We start from the raw sequence: 12,347 nt of genomic DNA on the forward strand, positions 1-12,347 counted from the left end.
GTTTTATTTTAAGTGACTAAGTGACTGTCTGACTGTTTTGACCAGGCGATTGTCAGGTAGCTATTATGTACACCAACCAACAGGGGGCAGATGCTCAACACAGGCGCTGCCAAGTGACAGCTACTTTCCAGAGTGGTCTTTTGCACTCTGGGACCCTCAGGGGATGTTGGACTGCCAGCCTGGCCAGATCCCTGCAGGCGAGGCTGAAGGACTACACTGGTGTAGGATTCCATGAACCAGGACTCTAGTAGTAATAATAATAATAATAAATAAAAATAATTTAAAATAATAAAGAAAATTAAAAAAAATAGTTTCTTAAGTAAAAGATTAAAAAGAAAAAAAGTGAAGTAGTGATGTAGTAAAGTTCATACACTTTAGCTGAGTATTTAATGTCCCATGGGGGCTGGTCCAAGACTCCTCCCCACTGTTCTGTCTGCCATGTCTCAGCTTCCTGCTAAATAGTCAGCACCATGTTGAAGCTCCCAGTAATTTACTGCTCCTCTGTGTCAGATGCCACTGTCTTGGTTTCAGCCAGGCAGGATCAATCTGCCTGTTTTGTTTTTCTACCTGCTTTCAGTCACATTTACCCAAGCGTCTATTTCTGACATGGCCTCTAGGTAGCAGTATCACTGTATTAGTTTCCAGGACCAAATGGCCCCTCAACCCAGTTCCAGAGGGCTCCCTGGGGGTATTTTGAATTTTTGTTTCCCTGCTCCAGGCTAGGTGCATCTGTGCTGCTGGGAGGGACCTGGTCTCTGGGAGAAAAATGTCTGTTCATGGTTGGAGGGATCCGATTGTCTCAGGGCTGGCTTTCTGATCACCTCTCCCTATTTTGTTTCCCAGATTCCACAAAACCATCTTCCCCTGCACTGCAGCCTAAGTGCGTGTTTGTGATTGAAAGACCCTTTGTTTAGCTAGTAAAGGCAAGGAAATCATAAAGACACAGCAACCATGCTGCTGCATGTCTCTCACCCTGGCACTGTGTGACTGATGCAAAATTTCAGGCTGCCTTTCTGATGCAGCCTCCCACAGCTGTGGATTTAGATCTAGAGTCCCCTGCTTCCAGGAGCCCCGTAGACATCATTCTACAGTTGAGCACTACAAATGTTCCCAATACACATGGACTTGGTGCAGCATATTCTCCCTCTAACACTTTATTCCCAGATGCATGCATTTCTCCCTCCAGCCAGATCCCAATCCCATTGGTCTCCCAGCTATCTCTGACCTTTCTGTCCATGGATTGTCTCTCCATCTGTGTTTAATTTACCAATTTCAGGTGGATATTATTCGATTCAGGCGTTTCTTCTATCTATTCTGTGAGAAGGCACCAGATCCATCCGCCTATTCCGCTGCCATTTTGTCTCCCCCTGGACAAACTTTTTAGTAGCCTGTGGCCAAGGACATAGAGTTTTGGCGTTCATGGATTTGCAACCAAGGCAGCAGGTCCCTGGCTGGTGTGGCTGTAGTGTCCTGGGTGGTGTCCGAGGGCTTCCAGCCACAGACACTCTCCCCTTCAACATGACGCAGTTCCTGCAGTAGAGCCAGCTGCCCAAGGAGAAATTTCAGTAATAGTAGAGGCTGCCGGGCTAGGGAAGCCTGGTCCTCCAATCCCCAACAGTCCTGAAGAATATAACTGTCCCTCATTCAGACATACTCCCCACATGTCCACACACTTCCCTTTTGCTCTCTCACTCACTCACATTCTTTCTTTTTATTGTCCTGTCAGCCACATCTTGGATGCTAAGGGCTTTAATCTTTGACAGGGCTTTTTAATTTGCTACTTCCTGCTTCCTTTTTCCATTTTGATTATTTAGCACTTCAGCACCAGTCTCTCCAAATATACACATGCATGTGTGTACACACAACACAAACACATACATACACATACCCCCTTTCCAAAACTTCAATTTGGCATTATTGATAATCACTATATTTAATACTTATATAAAAAATGAGATTATCTTTAATCTTCCTGCCTCTTATATGTAACTGGTGGAGGGGATGGCAAGAATGTACTCTCAGTAATTTTCTATACCCTATAAGTTGGAGAAGCACTGACCTACATAATATCCCAATCATCTAAAAGATAATTTTGAACTCCAGTGTCTTGAGGGAGAAAGATACTACAGAGAATATCCAATGGCTCCCTTCCTTTTTTCCTTTTTACCATATTATTTTGCCAACATGTTTTAAAACAATTTCTCACCTATAGTCCAACATAAATTACTGACTTATAAAAATAAATTGATAGGAATAATTATGTTTTTAATTTTTAAATGTTGTCTCCATTTTATGACCTTGTAAGAGACCTTTAAAAAGCTGCTAGTGTGAGGACTTTACTTGATCTGAACAGCAAAATATTAAGTACATCATAATTTTTGTTCTCCTGTGGTTCAAGGCTACCAACCACTCCACAATCCATAATTCTAATCTTTTGCCTCTAAAGTTCCCTCTGGTATAGTTTTCAGTACTTCCTCAGATGATGAAGTACTGACCACAAAGTTGATGATGATATGTCTAATTCTTATTCAAAAGTCAATGTCTATTACAGCTTTCTCCACTGACTCAGAATGCTGTTCAATCTAATTTTACAAAGTCTTGATCATCCAAATTTTTACTGATGATACAATGCTGATTCAGATAAGGTTTTTTGTTTGTTTATTTGTTTGTTTATTTTTTTAAAGATATATTTTATTGACTTTTACAGAGAGGAAGAGCGAGAGATAGAAAGTTAGAAATATCGATGAGAGAGAGACATCGATCAACTGCCTCTTGCACACCCCCTACTGGGGATGTGCCCGCAACCAAGGTATAATACATGCCCTTGACCAGAATCAAACCCTGGACCTTTCAGTCTGCGGGCTAACTCTCTATCCACTGAGCCACACCAGTCTACTTTTGCTCAAAAAATTAAACATAAAAATGTCATGAAGCTTACAAATTATTTTTTACTAGAGGCGTAGTGCATGAAATTCATGCATTGAGGTGGGGGGTGGGAGGTGTCCCTCAGCCCAGGCTGCACCCTCTTCAATCTGGGACCCCTCGAGGGATATCTGACTGTCCAGTTAGGTCCGATTACAGTAGGATCGGGCCTAAATGGGCAGTCGGACATCCCTCTTACAATCCAGGGCTGCTAGCTCCCAACTGCTCACATGCTTGCCTTCCTGATTGCCCCTAACCACTTCTTCCTGCCAACCTGATTACCCCCTAACCACTCCACTGCCAACCTGATTGCCCCTAACTGCCTTCCCCTAAAGGCCTTGTTATCCCTAACTGCCCTTCCCTATAGGCCCAGTTGCCCCCAACTTCCCTCCTCTGATGGCCTGGTCACCCTAACTTCCCTCCCCTGCAGGCTTGATTGACCTCAACTGTCTTCCCTTGCAGGACTGGTCCCTCCTAACTGCCCTCCCCTGCTGGCCATCTTGTGGCAGCCATCTTGTGTCCACATGGGGGCAGCCATATTTGACCACATGGGTGCAGCCATCTTGTGTATTGGAGTGATGGTCAATTTGCATATTAATCTTTTATTAGATAGGATGGAGGCCTGGTGCATGGGTGGGGACCAGCTGGTTTGCCCTGAAGAGTGATCTGGATCAGGGTGGAGGTTCTCTTGGAGCATGGTGTGGCCTGGGCAAGGGGCATGTGACGGTTTGCAGGCCAGCCATGCCCACCAGTGATCCAACTGGAGGCCCTGTTATCTGGAATTTATTTATCTTCTATAATTGAAATTTTGTAACCTTCAATGGAGAACAGGGCCAGCCAGGAACTTCTCCCTCCATCGCCTGTGAAACTCAATCATTCTGCTTGCTCTGTCGCTGTAACCATTTTTGTTGGGATTTGTTCATCTTCTATAATTGAAACTTTGTAGCCTTGAGCAAAGGCCAAGGTGGGCGGAAAGCTTGGTTTTCTCCATCACTGGGGAAACCCAAGCCCCATGTTCACTCTGCAGCCACAGACATCTTGGTTGGGTTAATTTGCATACTTGCTCCTGATTGGCTGGTGGGTGTGGCTTGTGGGTTTAGCAAAGGTACAGTCAATTTGCATATTACTCTTTTATTAGGATTTTTTTCTACTGATAAATTATATGCTACTGGATTTCCACTAAGAAAGAAATTGCTTTATGTGATCAAAGATTATATGTGAAACTCTTGGTTTAAAATTGTTGCCTTTTTGTAAGTTCACCACTCATACTCAGTATACTTATTTGTAGGATTTTATGTTTTTTGAACATTCACTGGCTGGATTATAACAATCAAAATGACAAAACAATAAAATATGCAGAAAATATTTCTGTAAGTAAAAAACAAGTTTAAATTATCTCTTTATCTTGAAGATGTTGACATTTGACCTAATTCTTTTTTATTTTATTTTTTTTTAGAAACCCTGGGGCTTGGATTTTATTTCTGAATGGTTTGAGTATTTGCCCATTTGTAACAAAATGTTAATTATTATATTTAATAAAGTATAGTATATTGAAGCAATTATTTGGTTATAAATGCATGATAGCTTAAAACAATATTACTGGCTCTAGCACAATGTTGCTTTGAGAGATTACCATCCTTTTATTTGATTCCTTTGCAGTTATTGCATGAGTAAGCATGAAAGATGAGAACTAAGGCTTGCAGCATCAGTTCAATGTTTAGAGAGCACTTTAAAGTTCTTTTGGTACCAAAGCTGGTTACTAATCAAAAGAACTAAATTTCTAAAATGTCCTTTTTGTAAGTAGTCCTTTTTATTTTTTACTTTATTCTTTAATCTTATTGTAGTAAGACTTTATTTTGGAAAAGCTAAAAGTTGTTTAAATAATATGTTTAAAGATGAGAAGGAATATGGATGAAATCAATTTGTTCTAGTGGCCTATTGTACATAGAAAACACTAAAGAGTCCATTAAAAAACCACAAGATTTAATAAGTGAATTCAGCAATGTAACAGGATAAAAATTTAACACCAAAAACTCTATGGCATTTTTATACACCAATAATGAACTCAGAGAATGAGAAATGAAAAAAAACAAATCCCATTTACCATTTCAACAAAAAAAATTAAGATGCTTAGGAATAAACAAACATGTAGTTTTTCTGACCCTCCTTAGTTCTTCCATTTGCTACTTTGCAAAGCTGTGTTGATACCATGTTTCCCCGAAAATAGGACGTCCTCCAAAAATAAGACCTAGCACAACTTTGGGAGAAAAAATTAATATAAGACACTGTCTTATTTTCAGGTAAACAGGGTAGTTAAGAACCCAATATTTTCTACATTCCCCTTATCTATTTTAACCATAATGTGTGTGATTTATGATAATTTATAACAAGCTGAATGAAATGGCATTTTAAAAGTTGATGCATATATATTTCAAACATGAGAATTGTTTAAAGGAAATAGACAAAAGGCTAAGATAGGGATATTTGACTTGGTCAGGGAATGAAATAATGATGGAGATTTAATATAAAAAGAATAAGTAGGAACAGAAAGAAGAATGTTTCAGACTGAGGTATTAACATTTGCAAAAGTTCTTGATGGGAGAGAAGGAGACATAACAATTTCAAGTTACTTGAAGAAGGCCAGTGATTAAAGTTTAGAAAGTGAGGAAGAATGCGCTACCAGATGATAATGAATGAGGCCTGTGGACCATGTTAAAGATTTTAGACTGTTCTATTAGCAAATTATCTGATAAAAGTTTATTAGGAGAGACTAGATTGGTAAAAGATAAGTATGGCAAGAAGGCTGGAGAGGATGCTTATGGACCAATTAATAGGTTACTAAAGTAATTTAAGTGACAACTAATGGGTGCTTGGATTAATGCCTCCTTACTCATGGAAAGAGAGAGCTGAGAATATTCAAAATATATTTAGGAGGCAAAATTACCATTACTTGATGCTGAGTAGGAAATGGAAATTCAAGAGAGAAAGAAGATTTATGACCTATCCCTTTTTCTGACATAAAGAACATTAGGATCAGGTTCAGGAATAAACAGAATAAAGAGTATGGGTTCAGTTTTAAACATATTAAATTTGTAATGTTTTTAACCCTCCCAAATAGGCAGGTGGGCATCTTCGTATTTCTGAAAAGAAAGATGAGTTTATTAGATCTATATGAACACACATATATCTGAATATCTGAATAATCACTGGTTTATTTCAAGGATATCTCTCGCAATTATTTTAAAACATGCATGGACAATGAATTCACTCATTCATTCATTAACTAATGTTTTATGAAATTACTTATATGCACCAAGCAATGTTTCAGGCAGTGGAATGTTACTTAGTGGCAATTATTCCTAATTTAAAGATACATTTGATAAATATTTCTGAAGTACATATGATGTGCTATTTACCTATATCAAGACTTAAGTTCTAGCAGTGAACAAAGCAGTAGGAGTTGACATTATCTGTGGAAACATGTGTTGCAGACTAGCTGGTTAGAACTCTGTTAGCTGGACTGAATATTTTGCTGATTTGCCAATTTTATTTCTCTTTGTTTATTTTTATTTGCATCACCACTTACCCTACCTATAACCTCTCCCACCTCTCCCACCCCCTCACCCCTGCAATCGCCACACTACTGACCATGTCCATGAGTTTTTCTCTTTTTTTTCCTTTTTTTTTCTCAAACCCTCCCTGCCTCCTACCCAACCTCCATCCTCCAACACTGTTTGCCTGCTCTCTAGCTAAGATTCTGTTTCTATTTCCCTTATTAGTTTTGTTTGTTCATTAAATTCTACATAGAAATGAATCATATAGTATTTGACTATCTCTAACTGGTTTATTTCACTTAGCATAATGTTCTCTAATTCCATCCATGCTAACCAAAAGGGTAATTTCCCCCCTCCCCCCATTTTACAGTGGAGTAGTATATTCACTCACCTACTGGTGGACGTTTGGACTGCTTCCAAATCTTTACTATTATAAATTACACTGTGATGAACACAGGGGTGCAATTAGAATTGGTGTTTCAGGTTTCTTTGGTTAAATTCCCAGAAGTGGAATTGATGGGTAATTTTTTTTTTTTTTAGGTAACTTCATACTGCTTTCCATATGGCTTCATCAATTTGCATTCCCACAAACAGTGCACTAGGGTTTTCTTTTTTCCACATTCTCACCAACACTTATTGTTTGTTGATTTATTGAGGGTAATCACTCTATTAGGTATTAGGTGATATCACATTACAGTTTTAACTTCCATTTCTCTGATGATTAGTGACATTGATCATCTTTTCAATTGGCCATCTGTATGTCCTCTTTGGAGAAATGTCTATTCAGGTCTTTTGCTCATTTTGTTAAATTGGATTGTTCATTTCTTTGGTGTTGAGTTTTATAAGTTCTTTATAAATGTTGTATAGTAACCCCTGATCTGATGCATTATTGGTGAGTATATTCTCCCATTAAATGGCTTATCTTTTTGTTTTTTAATAGTTTTCTTTGCTGTGCAAAATTCTTTGGTTTGATGTAGTCCCATTTGTTTATACTTTCTTTTGTTTCCCTTGTCCAGGGAGATATATCAGAAAAAAATATTGTCATGAGAAATGTCAGAGATTTTACTGCCTATATTTGCTTCTAGGCTTTTTATGGTTTCAAGTCTAACATTTAAGTCTTTGATTTATGTTGAGTTTATTCTTTGTGTGGTGCAAGAAGGTGGTCTAGTTTCATTATTTTGCACATGTCTGCTTTTGCATAAAAGCAGAACCATCTATAATAGACTATCTTTAGTCTATTGTATGTTTTTGTCTCTTTTGTCAAATATTAATTGACTAAAAGGTATAGATTTATTTCTGAGCTCCCTATTCTGTTCCATTGATCTCTATGTCTGTTTTTATGCCAATATCATAATGTTTTCATTACTATGGCCAATATAGTATAGTTTGATATCAGGTATCATGATTCCTCCAACTTTGTTCTTCTTTCTTAAGATCAGTGTTGCTATTTGGGGTCTTTTGTAGTTCTATATAAATTTTTGGAAGACTTGTTCTAGTTCTCTGAAATACCTGATTGGTATCTTGATAGGAATTGAGTTGAATCTGTAGATTGCCTTGGGTAGTATGGACATTTTAATGATGTTAATGCTTCTTATCTATGAACATGGGATATGCTTCAGATTAGCTATATTTTTTCATTTTCTTTCTTCAGTATCTTATAATTTTCTGAGTACAGGTCTTTTACATCCTTCGTAAATTTATTCCTAAATATTTTACTATTTTTTAAGCAATAGGATTGTTTTATTACTTTCCCAGGCAAAGCCACCTGCCCATCATCCCCTGCAGCTACAGCTGGCCTAGGCGCCTATGGCTGACCAGAGGGAGGGTAGCCCAGATCCCAGGTGCCTGTGGTCAGATGGAGAAGGGAATCTTGGGTCCCGGGTGCGGAGCCGAGGCAGAGGTGGATAGGGACAATAAAGCCAGCAGGGGAACCGTTAGGGACAATCAGGCTGGCAGGCTGAAGAAGTTAGGGGCAATCATGAAGGCAGGTGAGCGGTTAGGAGCCAGCAGTTCTGGATTGTGAGAGGAATGTCCAACTGCTGGTTATCCCCTAGTGGTCCCAGATTGGAGAGGGTACAGGCTGGGCTGAAGGCACCCTCCCACCCCTACCCTCTGGCACAAATTTTGTGCACCAGGCCACTAGTGTTGGATAAAAATGGTGAAGTGCATATCCATATCTTGTTCTTGATCTTAAGGCCCCTTGTAGTTTTTGCCCATTGAGTATGATGTTGGCCATGGTATTGTCCTGTATGAATAGAGGTATGTTCCCTCTATTGTCATTTTGCTGAGAGTTTTTATCAGAAATGAGTGCTGAATTTTATCAAATACTATTTCTGCATCTATTGATGTAAGCATGTGGTCATCCTTCATTTTGTTCATTTGGTGTATCACATTTATTATCTTGTGAATATTGTACCAACCTTGCATCCCCAGATAAATTCCACTTGATCGTAGTGTATCTCTTTTTTATGTATTGCTGGATTCAGTTTGCTAATATTTTGTTGAGGATTTTAGTATCCATGTTCATCAGCGTTATTAGCTTATAATTTTCTTTATAGTGTCTTTATCTGGTTTTGTAATTAGGATAATGCTAGCATTATAAAATGAGCTTGGGAGTTTTTCCTTCACTCAAATTTTTTGGAATAGTTTGAGAATGTTTGGTAAAATTCACCTCTGTTCTTTTGTTTGTTAGGGTTGTTTTATAATTGTTGTTGCTTCAATTTCATTAGCTGTAATATGTCTATTCAGATTGCCTGATTCTGTTTTGGAATATTCAGTTTCTAGGAATTTACCCATTTCATCCTAATTGGCAGGTGTGTTGTCATATAGCTATTCAAAAATTTTTCTTACAATCCTTTGTATTTCTTTGTGACAGTTCTTTTTCCTCTTTCATTTCTGTTTATTTATTTGGGTCTTCTCTATTTTTTTCTTGATGAATATGGTTGAAATGTCATCAATCTTGTTTATCTTTTAAAGAACCAGCTGTAGGTTTCATTGTTATGTGAATTGTGTGTTTTTTAACTATTTTGTTTATTTCTGCTCTGATTTTTATTATTTCCTTCCTTATAACTCACTCTGGATTTATTTATCAATAGTTGTTCTTTTTCAAGTTCCTTTAAGTGTAAAGTTAGATTTTTTTAATTTGAGCTTTTCCTTCTTCCTGATATAGGCCTGTAATGCTATGAATTTCCCTGTTGGGACTGCTTTCCATGTGTCCCACAGATTTGGGGTTGTTGTGTTATCATTTTCATTTATTTAAAATTATCTTTTGATTTCTTCTTTGAACTTATTGTTAACTTATTCATCGTTTAGTAACATGTAATTTAACTCCCATATATTTGCATATTTTTTCTCTTTTATTCCTATGATTGATTTTCAGGTTTCATAGCATTATAGTTGAAAAAGATGCTCTATATGATTTTAATCTTTTTTGTTTATTGAGACTTGTTTTGTGTCTTAACCTATAGCGTATCTTAGAAAATGTTTCATGTGCATTTGAAAAGAACATATATCCTACTTCTTAGTGATGAAATGCTCTGAAGATATCAATGAAATCCATTTGATCTAGTATGTCAATAAAGGCCATCATCTCCTTATTGACTTTCTGCCTGGAAGATCTATCCATTGAGGTCAACGTTGTATTAAAATCCCTGGCTATAATTATATTCAATAATCTATTTCTTTATGTCCATCAAGATTTGGTTTACAAATTTAGGTGCTCCTATGTTGGGTATATAAATGTTTATAAAGTTTATATCCTTTTGTTAAGTTGATCCCTAATTATTATGTAGTTTCCTTCTTTATTCATATGATAGCCTTAGTTTTAAAGTCTATTTTGTCAGATATAAGTATTGATACCCCAGACTTTTATCCCTTTCATTTGCATGAAATATTTTTTACATTCCTTTACTTTTAGTATATGTGTATCTTTAATTTTGAGGTTGGTCTCTTGAAAATAGCATATACATGGGTCTTGTGTTCTTATTCACCCAGCTACCTTATCTCTTTTTATTGAAACATTGACACCATTTACATTTACAATTATTATTCAGAGATATGTATTTATGACCATTGTATTTTGTTTACTATATTCCTCTATGTGTGTGTTGTTGTTTTTTCTTTTTATTCTCTTTCTTCTTAAAGCAATGCTTTAACATTTCTTGTAATACTTGTTTGGTGGTAAAATACTTCTTTAGATTTTTCTTGCCTAGAAAGCTCTTTATCCCTCAATTTTAAATGATAGCCTTGCTGGGTAAAATATCCTGGGTTATTTAATCTTGATTATCATCACTTTGAACATTTCATACCAGTCTATTCAGATGTCAAGTGTTTCTGTTGAGAAATCATCTCATGATCTTATAGGAGATACCTTGTAGGTAACTGTATTTTTCTTTCAGTTTTTAAGATTTTTTTTCTTTAACTTTTCCCATTTTTTATGATGTTTCTTTATTTGGGCCCTTTAGGATCCATCTTGTTTGGGACTCTCTGCACTTCTTGGACTTGCATGCCTTTCTCCATCACCAAGTTAGAGAAGTTTTCAGTCATTATTTCTTCAAATATTTTCTTGACCCCTTGCTCTCTTCCTTCTCCTTCTGGTATTCTTATAACATAAATGTTACACTTCATGTTGTCCCAAAGGTCCCTTAAACAATCTTCATTTCTAAATGTTTTTTTTTTCTTTTTGCTACTCTGTTTTTGTGGGGTTTTTTTTTCTACCTTGGCTTCCAAGTCACTGAGTTGATGACCTCTGCTTCATTAAGCTTATATCTTATTCCCTCCAGTGTATTATTTATTTCAGAAAAAACATTCTTTATTTTTGACTGGTCCTTTTTTATGGTTTTTATGTTATATTTTTTTATTATGTTGAGCTTCCTTATAATCATTACTCTGAACTCTATATATGAACTCTATATATACATCCATTTCAATTAGCTCTTCTTCTGGAGAAATCTCTTGTTTCTTCATTTGGGCCCTGTTTCTTTGTCATTCCATTTTGGTTGCCTCTTTGTGTTTATTTCTATGTATTAGGTAGATCTACTCTGACTCTCAGTATTGATAATATGGCCTCATATAGTAGATTTTTAGTGAGATCAGTGGTGCAGTCTCCCTGATCACCTGAGCTGGCGCTCTAGAAATGTTCTTTGTACATATTATGTGCATCATCCTGTTGTAATGGAGTATTGATGTCTGTTGGCTCATTTGTGCATGGTATTGACTCTCAGGATGGCCAACTGCGAGGCTCAACCTACAACACAGTATGTAAGCTACTATGGAGGTGCTGATCACACAAAATTCACCTCAATTGGATTTGGTGCCTGCCAATATCTCTCTGTGGATATGCTGCTTATGAAGTTTATTGGATCCTGCTTTGTTGTTGTCTGAGCAGGATCCAATTGGGTGTATTGATTATGGGCCTCTTTGGAGTGACTCTAGTGCAGGCAAATGTCAGACACTGTTTGTGACTGGTCCTGGGCAACCTGCTTAGAACTATTTGCAATTCACAGCTTATGGCTCCCTCCCTTGGACCTGAATGCAGATGGAAAGGTGATTTTCTGATTTTTTTAAGTTAATTACATAGGATGTTACTAGATTTCATTCAGAAGTGTGAGCACTTTTATAATTAGTCATTGAGTGATTAAACTTGCTTAAAATATTGGTTTTGGCCAAAACTGGTTTGGCTCAGTGGATAGAGCGTCAGCCTGCGGACTGAAAGGTCCCAGGTTCGATTCCGGTCAAGGGCATGTACATTGGTTGTGAGCACATCCCCGGTGGGGAGTGTGCAGGAGGCAGCTGGTCGATGATTCTCTCTCATTATTGTTTCTGGCTCTCTATCCCTCTCCCTTTCTCTCGTAAAAAAATCAATAAAATATA

General features: G+C 37.2%; 1 protein-coding gene across 1 annotated transcript in view; it reads left to right on the plus strand.

Annotated features, from left to right (window-relative positions):
* Positions 1–4,249, plus strand: part of PLSCR5 (phospholipid scramblase family member 5) — a gene marked incomplete at both ends in the record, with an annotated part of 65,640 nt that extends 61,391 nt beyond the window's left edge. The window contains one exon of the mRNA XM_084870808.1: positions 4,211–4,249. Coding sequence (XP_084726934.1) covers positions 4,211–4,249 — 39 coding nt within the window. The remainder of the gene's footprint in view (positions 1–4,210) is intronic.
* Positions 4,250–12,347: the final 8,098 nt, after the last annotated feature.

This window comes from Pipistrellus hanaki, assembly GCF_964339955.1.
Source record: "Pipistrellus hanaki genome assembly, chromosome: 2".
Classification (NCBI taxonomy): domain Eukaryota; kingdom Metazoa; phylum Chordata; class Mammalia; order Chiroptera; family Vespertilionidae; genus Pipistrellus; species Pipistrellus hanaki.